Raw genomic sequence first — 19,338 nt, forward strand, 5'->3', positions numbered from 1 at the left:
ATAATGATACAATATGAATAACATTCCACCATGAGGTCACTAGGTAATAATGATACAATATGAATAACATTCCACCATGAGGTCACTAGGTAATCTGACTGCAGGAAAGCAGTAGCTACACAGCGATGTTATTGGAAACCCAAGGCTTTTCTGGTAAACAGGTTAAACTGGGTTTCTGATGATGCTGACATGGGGTCAGAGCCACTAAACTTTAACAGAAATGATGGAGTCCTAAATTAATCAGTAACAAGAATTACACAAAGTTTCCTGACATTGGGGAGGTGAATAAACTGTTCCCAAGGTTTCATTCTCAACACAAAGGAAACTCTCACTGACTTGACATGTTCTGGTTTTGAATTCAGGCTGCAAGGTAAGAATCCTACCAGGGATTATTCATGTAGGATGTTGGTAGAAAGTTGAAGATACAGAGCCACTTGTCATCAGAAAGGTGCTCTCTCAGCAGAACCGAAAATATTTCAATTATTTGACATGTTCTGGTTGTGAATTCAGGCTACAAGGTAAGACTCTTCCCAGGGATTATTGTAAAGTGTGAAGAGAAATTCAATGTCTGGTGTTATTTTAGTATAGTGAATGACAGTAAAACACTCAGATGTAACAGTCCATTTCACCTGGGACAGCTACGTGACAGTTCAATCATACAAAATGGCGCTAACTGGGCGTAGTCAAGTCACATTCAATAACATGTTGTTCATATAGCTAACTGGGTGTAGTCAAGTCACATTCAATAACATGTTGTTCATATAGCTAACTGGGCGTAGTCAATGAAATGAAAAAACATATTGTTCATATATTCGTATATTGTGGATATTTTACAATTTGTATATTTATTCATGTATTATAGTTCAATGACATGTTGGATCTCTGTTTAGGGGTCATTATTCGAAAATGAGTATTCTAGTTCAATGACAGCCAATTCTTAAAATGAGTCTCTCTGGGGAGAGAGAGGAGGGCAGCCAATTCTCTAAAATGAGTCTCTCTGGGGAGAGAGAGGAGGGCAGCCAATTCTCTAAAATGAGTCTCTCTGCGGAACATGACACCAACGTTAAGAGGTGAGATTACAATTTTGTTTAAGAATTTATGAAGAGTTTATATCCATAATTTTTTCACATTTGTGTTTTTTCATCAGAAATGAAGTCTTCTTGGTACCTTCATGTGTAAAATATTACTGTTCTAAGATTCATAGATTTTAGTGTCTGATACTTTCCCCTAAACGTCAACTGAGCGGTGCAGAGACACCATTCAAATGTGTGCAGATTCATTACATCTTCAGCTGGAAACACTAAGTGATGTTGTCCATCTGTGACCAAAGAGAAAGTGGTCTTAGTTCAATTCTATGAAATGATTTAGTATTTATTTTCATTTTGGGGGCTGAACATCACAGCGAATATTGTTACATCACAGCGGATATTGTTACATCACAGCGAATATTGTTACATTCTCTAGATTCTCAAGTTTAATTTGATCTATAGAGCCCCACAGTGGAGGTGTCATAATACCCATAACACCTAGCGGTCAAACAGGGAAATGGTTCCAATAGTTTTATAGAGCCCCACAGTGGAGGTGTCATAATACCCATAACACCTAGCGCTCAAACAGGGAAATGGTTCCAATAGTTTTATAGAGCCCCACAGTGGAAGTGTCATAATACCCATAACACCCAGCGCTCAAACAGGGAAATGGTTCCAATAGTTTTATAGAGCCCCACAGTGGAAGTGTCATAATACCCATAACACCTAGCGGTCAAACAGGGAAATGTTTCCAATAGTTTATAGAGCCCCACAGTGGAGGTGTTATAGTACCCATAACACCTAGCGGTCAAACAGGGAAATGTTTCCAATAGTTTATAGAGCCCCACAGTGGAGGTGTTATAGTACCCATAACACCTAGCGGTCAAACAGGGAAATGGTGCCAATAGTTTTATAGAGCCCCACAGTGGAGGTGTCATAGTACCCATAACACCTAGCGGTCAAACAGGGAAATGGTTCCAATAGTTTTATAGAGCCCCACAGTGGAGGTGTCATAATACCCATAACACCTAGCGGTCAAACAGGGAAATGTTTCCAATAGTTTATAGAGCCCCACAGTGGAGGTGTTATAGTACCCATAACACCTAGCGGTCAAACAGGGAAATGTTTCCAATAGTTTATAGAGCCCCACAGTGGAGGTGTTATAGTACCCATAACACCTAGCGGTCAAACAGGGAAATGGTGCCAATAGTTTTATAGAGCCCCACAGTGGAGGTGTCATAGTACCCATAACACCTAGCGGTCAAACAGGGAAATGTTTCCAATAGTTTATAGAGCCCCACAGTGGAGGTGTTATAGTACCCATAACACCTAGCTGTCAAACAGGGAAATGTTTCCAATAGTTTTATAGAGCCCCACAGTGGAGGTGTTATAATACCCATAACACCTAGCGGTCAAACAGGGAAATGGTTCCAATAGTTTTATAGAGCCCCACAGTGGAGGTGTCATAATACCCATAACACCTAGCGGTCAAACAGGGAAATTGTTCCAATAGTTTTATAGAGCCCCACAGTGGAGGTGTCATAATACCCATAACACCTAGCGGTCAAACAGGGAAATTGTTCCAATAGTTTTATAGAGCCCCACAGTGGAGGTGTTAGAGGGAATTGTAGAAACACTTGAGCCTTTTGGATGGACACTTCTAATGTAACAAAATAATCAGCAGTGGTGCTGCAGTGGTGCTGCAGTGGTGCCTGGGTAATATCACTGGGGAAGACATGGTACAACACATGTGTTGTAATAATAGTGGGTAATATCACTGGGGAAGACATGTTGTGTACAGTGGGTAATATCACTGGGGAAGACATGGTACAACACATGTGTTGTGATAATAGTGGGTAATATAGTGGGTAATATCACTGGGGAAGACATGGTACAACACATGTGTTGTGATAATAGTGGGTAATATAGTGGGTAATATCACTGGGGAAGACATGGTACACCACATGTGTTGTGATAATAGTGGGTAATATCACTGGGGAAGACATGTTACAACACATGTGTTGTGATAATAGTGGGTAATATCACTGGGGAAGACATGGTACACCACATGTGTTGTGATAATAGTGGGTAATATAGTGGGTAATATCACTGGGGAAGACATGTTACACCACATGTGTTGTGATAATAGTGGGTAATATAGTGGGTAATATCACTGGGGAAGACATGGTACAACACATGTGTTGTGATAATAGTGGGTAATAATAGTGGGTAATATCACTGGGGAAGACATGTTACAACACATGTGTTGTGATAATAGTGGGTAATATAGTGGGTAATATCACTGGGGAAGACATGTTACACCACATGTGTTGTGATAATAGTGGGTAATATAGTGGGTAATATCACTGGGGAAGACATGGTACAACATGTGTTGTGATAATAGTGGGTAATATAGTGGGTAATATCACTGGGGAAGACATGGTACAACACATGTGTTGTGATAATTGCATTGTTTGCTCTATAACCTGCTAGTTCATATGCTTTGCAACCATGATATATAAGCCTAAGGCCCAGACAATAAGAAGACACAGTGGCAGATGCAATTCAACCACACCTTTGTTTCATCACTAAATCAGAGAGTCTGTCCGGTGGAGTCCACAACACATATTGCATTTAACAGACATCTAAAAGATACCAACAACTATTTAGTCTCATCAACGTAAGCTACATATGTGGCAGTCCATGGTTCTGATGTATGTGTGTGTGTGTGTGTGTGTGTGTGTGTGTGTGTGTGTGTGTGTGTGTGTGTGTGTGTGTGTGTGTGTGTGTGTGTGTGTGTGTGTGTGTGTGTGCATGCGTGTGTGTGTGTGTTCAGCAGATTTCTCTACTTGTTGTTGATGTTGAAATTCAACACACGGACACTTGAAGTCAAACTTAAATGAATCATTTAGTTAACTGGAGAGGTTTAAACGACCTCAATGCACCACAGTAGAGAAGAGATAGCACCCTGTCACAGTCACCTGCATGGACCAAAACAGAGTGAGAGAAGAGATAGCACCCTGTCACAGTCACCTGCATGAACCAAAACAGAGTGAGAGAAGAGATAGCACCCTGTCACAGTCACCTGCATGAACCAAAACAGAGTGAGAGAAGAGATAGCACCCTGTCACAGTCACCTGCATGAACCAAAACAGAGTGAGAGAAGAGATAGCACCCTGTCACAGTCACCTGCATGAACCAAAACAGAGTGAGAGAAGAGATAGCATCCTGTCACAGTCACCTGCATGAACCAAAACAGAGTGACAGAAGAGATAGCACCCTGTCACAGTCACCTGCATGAACCAAAACAGAGTGAGAGAAGAGATGGCACCCTGTCACAGTCACCTGCATGAACCAAAACAGAGTGAGAGAAGAGATAGCACCCTGTCACAGTCACCTGCATGAACCAAAACAGAGTGAGAGAAGAGATAGCACCCTGTCACAGTCACCTGCATGAACCAAAACAGAGTGAGAGAAGAGATAGCACCCTGTCACAGTCACCTGCATGAACCAAAACAGAGTGAGAGAAGAGATGGCACCCTGTCACAGTCACCTGCATGAACCAAAACAGAGTGAGAGAAGAGATGGCACCCTGTCACAGTCACCTACATGAACCAAAACAGAGTGACAGAAGAGATTCTCTTCAGCAACGAAATTCCAGAAGAACAAAACGGTCTATCACCCTGTCATACTGTTTCATTTGTTATATTTTTATTTCACCTTTATTTAACCAGGTAGGCTAGTTGAGAACACCTTTATTTAACCAGGTAGGCTAGTTGAGAACACCTTTATTTAACCAGGTAGGCTAGTTGAGAACACCTTTATTTAACCAGGTAGGCTAGTTGAGAACACCTTTATTTAACCAGGTAGGCTAGTTGAGAACAAGTTCTCATTTGCAACTGCGACCTGGCCAAGTTAAAGCATAGCAGAGTGATCAGACAACACAGAGTTACACATGGAGTAAACAATTAACAAGTCAATAAATACTGTACATACCTTTATTTTATGTCCTCGGCTACTTGGCTAAAAAGCTTGGTTCGCAACTTTCGCTAGTTAACTATTAAACATTAGCCGTCTACATCTAGCTACATATTGAACTTCCATCCTCTCAGGTCAGGGGCGCAATGTATGAATTAATGATTAGTTCAGAATCAGATTTATAATCATTAGCCAGTACGGAGAATTAAGTAAAACCACAAGTCCAAATTCCTATCTCCATCTCCATGCCTCACAAAGAAGGGCACTTATTGGTAGATGGGAAAAACAAAAGCAGACATTGAATATGATTTTGAGCCTGGTGAAGTTATTATTAATTACACTTTGGATGGTGAATCAATACACCCAGTCACTACAAAGATACAGGCGTCTTCCTAACTTAGTTGCCGGAGAGGAAGGAAACCTCTCATTGATTTCAGCATGAGGCCAATGGTGACTTAAAAACAGTTACAGAGTTTAATAGCTGTGATAGGAGAACACTCTGATCCAGAACAACTCTGATCCAGTAGTGAGTCATTTAGCAGGCGCTCTGATCCAGCAGTGAATCATTTAGCAGACGCTCTGATCCAGTAGTGAGTCATTTAGCAGACTCTCTGATCCAGTAATGAGTCATTTAGCAGGCGCTCTGATCCAGCAGTGAATCATTTAGCAGACGCTCTGATCCAGTAGTGAGTCATTTAGCAGACGGTCTGATCCAGTAGTGAGTAATTTAGCAGGCGCTCTGATCCAGTAGTGAGTAATTTAGCAGGCGCTCTGATCCAGTAGTGAGTATTTTAGCAGACGCTCTGATCCAGTAGTGAGTCATTTAGCAGGCCCTCTGATCCAGTAGTGAGTCATTTAGCACACTCTCTGATCCAGTAATGAGTCATTTAGCAGACGCTCTGATCCAGTAATGAGTCATTTAGCAGACGCTCTGATCCAGTAGTGAGTCATTTAGTAGACTCTCTGATCCAGTAGTGGGGGACCTGATCCTAGATCATAATGAATAAGATTACATGGAGAGGGGGGACCTGATCCTAGATCATAATGAATCAGATTACATGGAGAGGGGACCTGATCCTAGATCATAATGAATCAGATTACATGGAGAGGGGGACCTGATCCTAGATCATAATGAATCAGATTACATGGAGAGGGGGACCTGATCCTAGATCATAATGAATCAGACTAGATGGAGAGGGGGACCTGATCCTAGATCATAATGAATCAGATTACATGGAGAGGGGGGACCTGATCCTAGATCATAATGAATCAGATTAGATGGAGAGGGGGACCTGATCCTAGATCATAATGAATCAGATTACATGGAGAGGGGGACCTGATCCTAGATCATAATGAATCAGATTACATGGAGAGGGGGGACCTGATCCTAGATCATAATGAATCAGATTACATGGAGAGGGAGACCTGATCCTAGATCATAATGAATCAGATTACATGGAGAGGGGGGACCTGATCCTAGATCATAATTAATCAGATTAAATGGAGAGGGGGGACCTGATCCTAGATCATAATTAATCAGATTACATGGAGAGGGGGACCTGATCCTAGATCATAATGAATCAGATTAGATGGAGAGGTGGACCTGATCCTAGATCATAATGAATCAGATTAGATGGACAGGAGGAGCTGATCCTAGATCATAATGAATCAGATTACATGGAGAGGGGGGACCTGATCCTAGATCATAATGAATCAGATTACATGGAGAGGGAGACCTGATCCTAGATCATAATGAATCAGATTACATGGAGAGGGGGGACCTGATCCTAGATCATAATTAATCAGATTACATGGAGAGGGGGGACCTGATCCTACATCATAATGAATCAGATTACATGGAGAGGGGGACCTGATCCTAGATCACAATGAATCAGATTACATGGAGAGGGGGAGACCTGATCCTAGATCATAATGAATCAGATTAGATGGAGAGGGGGAGCTGATCCTAGATAGTAATGAATCAGATTAGATGGAGAGGTGGACCTGATCCTAGATCATAATGAATCAGATTAGATGGACAGGAGGAGCTGATCCTAGAGCAACGCTCCTCTTCTGGGACACTGCCTTTATGAAACAGAACACATAGTTGTAAAGTCTAGTTACAGCAGGTGTTTACTGCCATCTAGTGGAAGATACCAATACAACACTTTATTATCAGGGTGGGGAGGCGGCTGAGCTGAAACTGAAAGTAAAGTTGTTCTTTTGTTCAGGATCCATTTTGAGACGACAGAGCAGAAAAGACTATATGGAGATTATTGAAAAATAAAGTAAGTATTTCTGAACAATAATCTATTCTAATGGACAGAATAAGATAATTAATACCTGGAATGAGATATTACTATTTAGTAGAACTGCTACTTGAGCTGAGTTGCTGACAGACAGCAGATTTCAAAGTGTAAACTAATCAGTAGGCCGACATGTTATCAGTAAAACGTCTGGTAAAGATGGTGGAAGAGCTTTTCAATTATATGATTTTATGTTTATCTCAGGGTTTCTGAATCCTTTGTTCTTACCAGCACTTACACTCCTGATTCAACTAATCATCACATATTTTAAAATAATTTAATATTCGAGGCAAACAAATGAACATTCTCAAATGAAAACCCTTTGGGTTTGTAGGACTGCTTACAATTATTAAAGTCCTACAGTAACTCACATCTTGGAGAAAAAAACACAGCTAAACTTGGTTTCGAGTAAATTAATGTTTATCAAAAATAATGTAAGAGAGATGTCTTGAAGAAACGCGTCTGGGTTTAGAACTCAGTGTCTCAGTGCCCTGCGCGACAGTGGGAGTATCGTTTTGCATGGCCCGGTGCTACAGCTGAGTGGACATATAATTTATGGACCAATGGAATGGTCTAAAATGCTTAAACTCTGCTTCCCCGGGGAGCCGGGCAATGCACAACTAATTCCCCCAGTGACCGTTACTTTATTTCCTGATATGAAATGGAAAGTAATTTTGTAGCTGACGCAGTTCCAGAATGTCTGTTGAAACTGTGTCTCATATGGAACGTTAGAACAGTGGTGGAAACAGAACTCAGTTCCAGAATGTCTGTTGAAACTGTGTCTCATATGGAACGTTAGAACAGTGGTGGAAACAGAACTCAGTTCCAGAATGTCTGTTGAAACTGTGTCTCATATGGAACGTTAGAACAGTGGTGGAAACAGAACTCAGTTCCAGAATGTCTGTTGAAACTGTGTCTCATATGGAACGTTAGAACAGTGGTGGAAACAGAACTCAGTTCCAGAATGTCTGTTGAAACTGTGTCTCACATGGAACGTTAGAACAGTGGTGGAAACAGAACTCAGTTCCAGAATGTCTGTTGAAACTGTGTCTCATATGGAACGTTAGAACAGTGGTGGAAACAGAACTCAGTTCCAGAATGTCTGTTGAAACTGTGTCTCATATGGAACGTTAGAACAGTGGTGGAAACAGAACTCAGTTCTCAAACTGGAGTAAAAGTAAAGATTCCTTAATAGAAAATGACTCAAGTAAAAGTGAAAGTCACCCAGTAAAATACTACTTCAGGAAAAGTCTAGAAGTATTTGGTTTTAAATATAATTAAATATCAAAAGTAAAAGTAAAGTTGTAATAATTGAAAACTCCTTATATTAAGAAAACCAGACTGCACAATGTTCTTGTTATTTTAATTTATGGATAGCCAGGGTCACACTCCAACACTCAGACACCATTTAAAAACAAAGCATTTGTGTTTAGTGAGTCCTCCAGATCAGAGGCATTAGGGATGACCAGCGATGTTCTGTTGATAATTGTGCAAATTGGACAATTTTCTGTCCTGCTAAGCATTCAAAATGTAATGAGTACCTTTGGCTGTCAGGGAAAATGTACGGAGTAAAAAGTACATCATTCTATTTATGAATGTAGTGAAGTGAAAGTAAAAGTTGTTCAAAAATATAAATAGTAAAGTAAAGGACAGATACCCACAAAAACTACTGAAGTAGTACTTTAAAGTATTTTACTGAAGTACTTTACACCACTGCATTAGAAGACAGATAAATGTGTTGATTTGAAGGAAATTCTATTCTACTGTATCTTAGTCTATGCATTACTCATCTCATATGTATATACTGTAATCTATTCTACTGTATCTTAGTCTATGCATTACTCATCTCATATGTATATACTGTAATCTATTCTACTGTATCTTAGTCTATTCATTACTAATCTCATATGTATATACTGTATTCTATACTATTCTACTGTATCTTAGTCTATGCATTACTCATCTCATATGTATATACTCTATTCTATTCTACTGTATCTTAGTCTATGCATTACTCACCTCATATGTATATACTGTATACTATTCTACTGTATCTTAGTCTATGTATTACTCATCTCATATGTATATACTCTATTCTATTCTACTGTATCTTAGTCTATGTATTACTCATATCATATGTATATACTGTATTCTATACTATTCTACTGTATTTTAGTCTATGCCGCTCTGACATTGTGACCAATAACATTTGATTTGATTTAGATTAGGTGATATACACTACATGACCAAAAGTATGTGGACACTTGCTAGTCGAACATCTCATTCCAAAATCATAGGCATTCCTATGGAGTTGGTCCCCCTTTGCTGCTATAACAGCCTCCACTCTTCTGGGAAGACTTTCCACTAGATGTTGGAACATTGCTGCGGGGACTTGCTTCCGTTCTGCCACAAGAGCATTAGGGAGGTCGGGCACTGATGTTGGGTGATTGGGCCTGGCTCGCAGTCGGCATTCCAATTCATCCCAAAGGTGTTCAATGGAGTTGAGGTCAGGGCTCTGTGCAGGCCAGTCAAGTTCTTCCACACCGATCTCGACAAGCCATTACTGTATGGACCTCGCTTTGTGCACGGGGATATTGTCATGCTGAAACTGGAAAGGGCCTTCCCAAACTGCCCAAGACTATTTTTCCTCCGCCACCAAACTTTACAGTTGGCACAATGCATTCGGACAGGAAGCGTTTTCCTGGCATCCACCAAACCCAGATTCCACTGCTCCAGAGTCCAATGGCAGCGAGCTCTACACCACTCAAGCCGATGCTTGGCATTGCGCAAGGTGATCTTGTGTGCGGCTGCTTGGCCATGGAAATCCATTTCATGAAGCTCCCGATGAACAGTTATTTTGCTGACATTGCAGTTTGGAACTCGGTAGTGAGTGTTGCAACCGAGGACAGATCATTTTTATGTGCTTCCACACTTGACGAGCCAGTCCTCTGAGCTTGAGTGGCCTACCACTTCACTGTTGAGCCGTTGTTGCTCCGAGACGTTTCCACTTCACAATAATAGCACTTACAGTTGACCGGGGCAGCTCTAGCAGGGCAGATATTTGACAAACTGACATGTTGGAAAGGTGGCATCCTATGACGGTGCCACGTTGAAAGGCACTGAGAGTGTTGTAAGAGTTGTAATATCAGACTGAAAGACAATAAACAGCCTGTTTTGATTAATACAAATAAGTGTGAGACATGGCCTTGTGTTTCTGTACTGTCTATAACTACCTTAACAAACAGTGACTTATTATTATTATTATTATTATTATTATTATTATTGTTATTGTTGCTGTACTGTCTATAACTACCTTAACAAACAGTGACTTATTATTATTATTATTATTATTGTTGCTGTACTGTCTATAACTACCTTAACAAACAGTGACTTATTATTATTATTATTATTATTGTTGCTGTACTGTCTAGAACTACCTTAACAAACAGTGACTTATTATTATTATTATTATTATTATTATTGTTGCTGTACTGTCTATAACTACCTTAACAAACAGTGACTTATTATTATTATTATTATTATTATTATTGTTGCTGTACTGTCTATAACTACCTTAACAAACAGTGACTTATTATTATTATTATTATTATTATTATTATTATTGTTATTGTTGCTGTACTGTCTATAACTACCTTAACAAACAGTGACTTATTATTATTATTATTATTATTGTTGCTGTACTGTCTATAACTACCTTAACAAACAGTGACTTATTATTATTATTATTATTATTGTTGTTGCTGTACTGTCTATAACTACCTTAACAAACAGTGACTTATTATTATTATTATTATTATTATTATTATTATTGTTATTGTTGCTGTACTGTCTATAACTACCTTAACAAACAGTGACTTATTATTATTATTATTATTATTGTTGCTGTACTGTCTATAACTACCTTAACAAACAGTGACTTATTATTATTATTATTATTATTATTATTATTGTTGCTGTACTGTCTAGAACTACCTTAACAAACAGTGACTTATTATTATTATTATTGTTGCTGTACTGTCTATAACTACCTTAACAAACAGTGACTTATTATTATTATTGACAGTTACCATGGAGATGAAATATCACAACTACATGGTCATGTGATGCATTAAATCACCTGGCTGTTTCTATGTCTGTTAGTAAATGTTTTATTTTTCAAAGAGATAATGAATACATGAGAACAATAATTAGTTGTCACTGTGTTAATCACAACCAACATGCTGGATCTCTGTTTAGGGGTCAGTGCTCTAAAATGAGTCTCTCTGGGGAGAGAGAGGAGGGGGGCCCTGCCTCTAAAATGAGTCTCTCTGGGGAGAGAGAGGAGGGGGGCCCTGCCTCTAAAATTCATCTCTCTGAGGGACATGACACCAAAGATAAGAGGTAAGATGACAATTTAATGAATAATTTATAAAGTTTATTTCCAAAATAAATAGCTATCTTAAGATGAATGCACTTACTGTAAATCACTCTGGATAAGAGCATCTGCTAAATCAGGAGTTCTCAATCCGGGGTCTGTGGAGGTACTGCAGGGGTTCTCAATCCGGGGTCTGTGGAGGTACTGCAGGGGTTCTCAATGCAGGGGTTCCGGGGTCTGTGGAGGTACTGCAGGGGTTCTCAATCCGGGGTCTGTGGAGGTACTGCAGGGGTTCTCAATCCGGGGTCTGTGGAGGTACTGCAGGGGTTCTCAATCCGGGGTCTGTGGAGGTACTGCAGGGGTTCTCAATCCGGGGTCTGTGGAGGTACTGCAGGGGTTCTCAATCCGGGGTCTGTGGAGGTACTGCAGGGGTTCTCAATCCGGGGTCTGTGGAGGTACTGCAGGGGTTCTCAATCTGGGGTCTGTGGAGGTACTGCAGGGGTTCTCAATCCGGGGTCTGTGGAGGTACTGCAGGGGTTCTCAATCTGGGGTCTGTGGAGGTACTGCAGGGGTTCTCAATCCGGGGTCTGTGGAGGTACTGCAGGGGTTCTCAATCCGGGGTCTGTGGAGGTACTGCAGGGGTTCTCAATCCGGGGTCTGTGGAGGTACTGCAGGGGTTCTCAATCCGGGGTCTGTGGAGGTACTGCAGGGGTTCTCAATCCGGGGTCTGTGGAGGTACTGCAGGGGTTCTCAATCCGGGGTCTGTGGAGGTACTGCAGGGGTTCTCAATCCGGGGTCTGTGGAGGTACTGCAGGGGTTCTCAATCCGGGGTCTGTGGAGGTACTGCAGGGGTTCTCAATCCGGGGTCTGTGGAGGTACTGCAGGGGTTCTCAATCCGGGGTCTGGGGAGGTACTGCAGGGGTTCCACGGCACCCTGACTGTACTCGTTGCAATGTCAGACATTTGATAGGATTTTTACATGACACAACCACTTTGCCTTCTCTTAATTATTGACTAATATAATGGAATGCATATTTTAACCAATTGTGATGGTTGTTACCAGCAGAATATTGACAATATAACTGTTACATCAACACTCTCTTCACACCCGTTTAACAACTCTAAATATCTTTGGCATAGTAGGCATCAAGTCCCTTCCAATAATGTTGCCTACAACGTTTCATACAATGTTCATTTTCATCGAACACATATTACACCCTAGACGCCTTCAACTGCCCAATTTATATCCATCCCCAATTTAGGAGTATTTTTTAACAATATGATGTTGCGCTCCAAAGGGAGAACTTGAAATAACATGATGTAGATAATTAAATCATCAAAAGAAAAACGTGTTTAGAAAACAAGGTTCCTTATAAAAAGGCTTCTATCACTTCCTTAAAATATGAAATCAATAAAAGTTATATATATTTTGGGGTTCAGTGAAGAAGAACCTCTAGAGTTCTGATCAACAAAAGGTTCATGTTTTGAGGATGTGAACCCAGCAGCCATCCAGTGGTCAGATCAATTCCACCTGTTTTTTCCAGCGCCCGGCCCGGGATTCGAACCAGCCACCCTTCGGTCACAGCTCCAACTCCAACCTGAGTTAATCTTCAGAAATAAGCCTGAGTTAATCTGCCAAAATGAAGACAAAATGCTTTGCATACATGGTATCACTTGTTATGCATAATTGTTATACAGAACTCATTGCCAAAAGCACAAGACATACTGTTGCATGTTGGTCTATATTATTTATGGGTTGATCACATAGAAATATAAAAACATTATTTTTAACTACTGCAATGCAATTACATGTGGCTCAGGAACCACTGACTCACTGCATTATTCTATAGTATTATCAAGACACCTGCTGTTAACTCTTAACTACTTAGGACAGCTGCTGTTAACTCTTAACTACTTAGGACAGCTCACGAGGTGTCCTAAATATCTACTGACTAGGTGGGTAGGTAATTTAGGCAATGGGTAGGTAACTAGGTCATTTATACCCATAAGTGTAAAATGTCTTTATTCTCAGCACTTATACGACCAATTTTCTACTCAGACACTTTGGCCATATGGACCCAGATCTCAACATATTGTCATAAAAAAACTGAATGTTTGATCTCAAAATGTTGTTATAATTTTGTAAAAATGTTTGTTAAACATAATAATAAAAAATGAATATTACTAATGTAACCCACTGTAAAGACTGGGTTTAGGTTATTGTGTTGCACTGCTCATGTCCGCGTTCTGGAACTGTCCGCGTCCCCGTACAGAACTGTCCGCGTCCACGTTCGGTGTGGATATTGTCCGGTTACGCGCAGAGTGGACTGAGGTGATCTTGGGGAATATCGACGGAGTTTGTTACAGTGTTGAGACACCGAAGTTTATTGTTCAATTTGCTTTTTTCTTTACGGTGAGGGACATTATGAGTGTAGCCAGATCCTTTTCACTCTCTATCCTCGTTTCATTTTGTGGTTCACCGGATTCATCATCGAGACGAGGGACAGACGAACGACCTGCTAGCTAGTCGGTACAGCTCGGTTAGCTAGCTAGCTACTCTACCAGCAGCATCCTAGTTATCCTAGCTAGTCGGTACAGCTCGGTAAACTAGCTAGCTACTCTACCAGCAGCATCCTAGTTATCCTAACTAGTCGGTACAGCTCGGTAAACTAGCTAGCTACTCTACCAGCAGCATCCTAGTTATCCTAGCTAGTCGTTACAGCTCGGTAAGCTAGCTAGCTACTCTACCAGCAGCATCCTAGTTGTCCTAGCTAGTCGGTACAGCTCGGTAAGCTAGCTAGCTACTCTACCAGCAGCATCCTAGTTATCCTAGCTAGTCGGTACAGCTCGGTAAGCTAGTTTGCTACTCTACCAGCAGCATCCTAGTTATCCTAGCTAGTCGGTACAGCTCGGTAAGCTAGCTAGCTACTCTACCAGCAGCATCCTAGTTACCATAGCTACCACTACATCATCACCGGCTCCCCGGTTGTTTCTTCCACCTGTTAAATCCCGGTGAGGCTTCTCCCTCTCTCGTTGACGGATGCTGGCTACCTCTGTCCGGTTCTCCTCTCTTCACTAGATGGACGGTAACTTTAGTGTTTAACCCTCTGTGTCCAAGGACCGAACTTTTGAATATTATTTTCAGGGCGCCTCAATAGCAGGTATTGAACACCGGGTAAATAATCACTAGTCAGAACCTCAACCTCAGTATACATTCATTATAAAAATCATCTTAATATCTGATATTGTGAGTAAACAACCTCGAGAGTGCGTCTTCCAGCCCTCCAATAAATTACATCATTCAACCCTCCCGGTTAGTAAATTTACCTCAACATCCCCCGGAGAAGGCAGAGTAACGACACCAGCCTTTTAGCGGGGCTGACAGACTGACTACAACGCTCGCGTCGATAAATTAATCTCGTCATTAAAAATGACACACTGCTCGCGCGCGTTAACTAACGTCTAGAAGTCAGTTCTATTTGTGAAACTCTTCTTATGTTTCCCCATCTGAGCTCAGAGTAGATGAGAGATGTAATGTTTGTCTCTGTTGTGTTGAAGACCAATCAAGCAGGAGAGACCAGCCTCCCCTGTTCCCAGCTGTGTGTCCATGAAGAGTGACTGGTCTATGGTTCATCCTTTACAGTTTAGAGAGGGAGACTTTTCTACTGAACAAAGGTAAGAAGAACTCATGGGTCCTGGTCAGTGAGTTAAACAACACTGTCTCTAGTCATTTCTCCTCTCCCATTTTCCAAATCCTTTTGGTTGTTTTCATAATCCATAGGCTAATCCTTTTGTCCATTTTCATAGTCCTAAAACAATATTAAACAAACACAACATTCCCTCACTGTGTGTGTGTGTGTGTGTGTGTGTGGTACCTGGTACCCTGCACATTGACTCATTACTGGTACTCCTTATAGTCTCATTATTACCTCAACTACCTGGTACCCTGCACATTGACTCAGTACTGGTACTCCTTATAGCCTCATTATTACCTCAACTACCTGGTACCCTGCACATTGACTCAGTACTGGTTCTCCTTATAGTCTCATTATTACCTCAACTACCTGGTACCCTGCACATTGACTCAGTACTGGTTCTCCTTATAGTCTCATTATTACCTCAACTACCTGGTACCCTGCACATTGACTCAGTACTGGTTCTCCTTATAGTCTCATTATTACCTCAACTACCTGGTACCCTGCACATTGACTCAGTACTGGTACTCCTTATAGTCTCATTATTACCTCAACTACCTGGTACCCTGCACATTGACTCAGTACTGGTTCTCCTTATAGTCTCATTATTACCTCAACTACCTGGTACCCTGCACATTGACTCAGTACTGGTACTCCTTATAGTCTCATTATTACCTCAACTAGCTGGTACCCTGCACATTGACTCAGTACTGGTACTCCTTATAGTCTCATTATTACCTCAACTACCTGGTACCCTGCAATTTGACTCAGTACTGGTACTCCTTATAGTCTCATTATTACCTCAACTACCTGGTACCCTGCACATTGACTCAGTACTGGTACTCCTTATAGTCTCATTATTACCTCAACTACCTGGTACCCTGCACATTGACTCAGTACTGGTACTCCTTATAGTCTCATTATTACCTCAACTACCTGGTACCCTGCACATTGACTCAGTACTGGTTCTCCTTATAGTCTCATTATTACCTCAACTACCTGGTACCCTGCACATTGACTCAGTACTGGTACTCATTATAGCCTCATTAACGGTAACATTTGAGAGTGAGGCAAATATATAGCATTTTGCGGAAAAAAAACATGATTATTTGTCTCTCTGAAATGAAGACATCAAGTGATTTTAAACAAATACATATCTGTCATTGAACAACCCCATGATTAGATAGTGAACAACCCCATGATTAGATAGTGAACAACCCCATGATTAGATAGTGAACAATCCCATGATTAGATAGTGAACAACCCCATGATTAGATAGTGAACAACCCCATGATTAGATAGTGAACAACCCCATGATTAGATAGTGAACAACCCCATGATTAGATAGTGAACAACCCCATGATTAGATAGTGAACAACCCCATGATTAGATAGTGAACAATCCCATGATTAGATAGTGAACAACCCCATGATTAGATAGTGAACAACCCCATGATTAGATAGTGAACAACCCCATGATTAGATAGTGAACAACCCCATGATTAGATAGTGAACAACCCCATGATTAGATAGTGAACAACCCCATGATTAGATAGTGAACAACCCCATGATTAGATAGTGAACAACCCCATGATTAGATAGTGAACAACCCCATGATTAGATAGTGAACAACCCCATGATTAGATAGTGAACACTCCCATGATTAGATAGTGAACAATCCCATGATTAGATAGTGAACAACCCCATGATTAGATAGTGAACAACCCCATGATTAGATAGTGAACAACCCCATGATTAGATAGTGAACAACCCCATGATTAGATAGTGAACAACCCCATGATTAGATAGTGAACAACCCCATGATTAGATAGTGAACAACCCCATGATTAGATAGTGAACAACCCCATGATTAGATAGTGAACAACCCCATGATTAGATAGTGAACAACCCCATGATTAGATAGTGAACAACCCCATGATTAGATAGTGAACAACCCCATGATTAGATAGTGAACAACCCCATGATTAGATAGTGAACAACCCCATGATTAGATAGTGAACAACCCCATGCCATGATTAGATAGTGAACAACCCCATGATTAGATAGTGAACAACCCCATGATTAGATAGTGAACAATCCCATGATTAGATAGTGAACAACCCCATGATTAGATAGTGAACAACCCCATGATTAGATAGTGAACAATCCCATGATTAGATAGTGAACAACCCCATGATTAGATAGTGAACAATCCCATGATTAGATAGTGAACAACCCCATGATTAGATAGTGAACAACCCCATGATTAGATAGTGAACAACCCCATGATTAGATAGAGAACAACCCCATGATTAGATAGTGAACAACCCCATGATTAGATAGTGAACAACCCCATGATTAGATAGTGAACAATCCCATGATTAGATAGTGAACAACCCCATGATTAGATAGTGAACAACCCCATGATTAGATAGTGAACAATCCCATGATTAGATAGTGAACAACCCCATGATTAGATAGTGAACAACCCCATGATTAGATAGTGAACAACCCCATGATTAGATAGTGAACAACCCCATGATTAGATAGTGAACAACCCCATGATTAGATAGTGAACAACCCCATGATTAGATAGTGAACAATCCCATGATTAGATAGTGAACAACCCCATGATTAGATAGTGAACAACCCCATGATTAGATAGTGAACAATCCCATGATTAGATAGAGAAAAAACACACCAATCTCTTTCAGAAATGCTTTGAACAATAAAAGCTAATTTACTAACATTTCTGAAAAGTGATATATAGTGTTTTGGAATGAAACTCTTATGTTTCCCCATCTGAGCTCAGAGTAGATGAGAGATGTAATGTTTGTCTCTGTTGTGTTGAAGACCAATCAAGCAGGAGAGACCAGCCTCCCCTGTTCCCAGCTGTGTGTCCATGAAGAGTGACTGGTCTATGGATCGTCCTATACACTTTAGAGAGGGAGACTTTTCTACTGAACAAAGGTAAGAAGAACTCATGGGTCCTGGTCAGTGAGTTAAACAACACTGTCTCTAGTCATTTCTCCTCCCATTTTCCCATTTATTGTTGTTGTTTTCATAATCCATATGCTAATCATTTTGTCCATTCTCATAGTCCTAAAACAATTAAACAAACACAACATTCCCTCTGTGTGTGTGTGTGTGTGTGTGTGTGTGTGTGTGTACTCCCTGGATGAGGAGATGTAATCTAATGTTTTGTCCACAGAAACCAACAGGAGAGATCAGAGTCAGAGATTCTCAGTGGTCAGTCTTCCCAGAGTCATCAAACAGACCTGGCCTCCATATTCAGTGTATGTGGTCCTGTTATGTACATTTGTTTTTGTTTACCTCAAGTAAAGTTGATCTGTCAATCATTCATTAATGTGTTAATGAGAAAGCATTTTATTCTCTTGCTTAACTTATTTACTTTAATTTATTCCAGATGCTTGAAGATAAAATTATGACATTTGTGAAGAACGAGCTGAAGATGTTCAAGAGGATTCTTAGTCCAGAATTCCCAGAAGGCTTTGAGAGTCAGAAACAGGATAAGGAAGTGGTGGATGCTGAAGATGAGAAGCAGGAGAGCAGTGCCAGAGAGGGGGCTCTGAAGATCACACTGCACATCCTGAGGAAAATGAACCAGAAGGAGCTTGCTGACACACTGGAGAAATGTAAGATCTGTCTGCCTCATGTTGAATGATGTTTTATAACATTTAAAAGCTGTAGCTAAAGTACAGCTAAAGTAGCTGTGTAACTCAATGATATTGTAGCAGCCTTAACACAACACCTAGTGACCTCATCAAGTAGCAGCAGGGATGTGTTGTGGTGATTCATTTAGAGAGAGAACATTAATAATACCATCAATAATACCAATAATAATATAATCAGTCACACCAGTCTGTAATGCATTATGAAAACATTTACACATTTATACAGTCAGTTAAGAGATAATAAATTATTATAATGTAAAAC

The 19,338-nt window shown here is 40.5% G+C and overlaps 1 protein-coding gene across 1 annotated transcript; it reads left to right on the forward strand.

Moving 5' to 3' along the window:
• Positions 1–944: 944 nt before the first annotated feature.
• LOC135570138 (uncharacterized) lies at positions 945–19,081 on the forward strand. The gene is made up of 6 exons (XM_065016213.1): positions 945–1,070; positions 11,570–11,713; positions 15,246–15,362; positions 18,235–18,351; positions 18,593–18,677; positions 18,809–19,081. Exons 1-6 carry the CDS (start codon positions 988–990, stop codon positions 19,064–19,066), a joined length of 804 nt encoding a protein of 267 aa, XP_064872285.1. The 5' UTR covers positions 945–987; the 3' UTR covers positions 19,067–19,081.
• The last annotated feature ends 257 nt before the right edge of the window (positions 19,082–19,338 follow it).

The sequence above is a fragment of the Oncorhynchus nerka genome, unplaced genomic scaffold (genome assembly GCF_034236695.1).
Source record: "Oncorhynchus nerka isolate Pitt River unplaced genomic scaffold, Oner_Uvic_2.0 unplaced_scaffold_1081, whole genome shotgun sequence".
In the NCBI taxonomy this organism is placed as follows: domain Eukaryota; kingdom Metazoa; phylum Chordata; class Actinopteri; order Salmoniformes; family Salmonidae; genus Oncorhynchus; species Oncorhynchus nerka.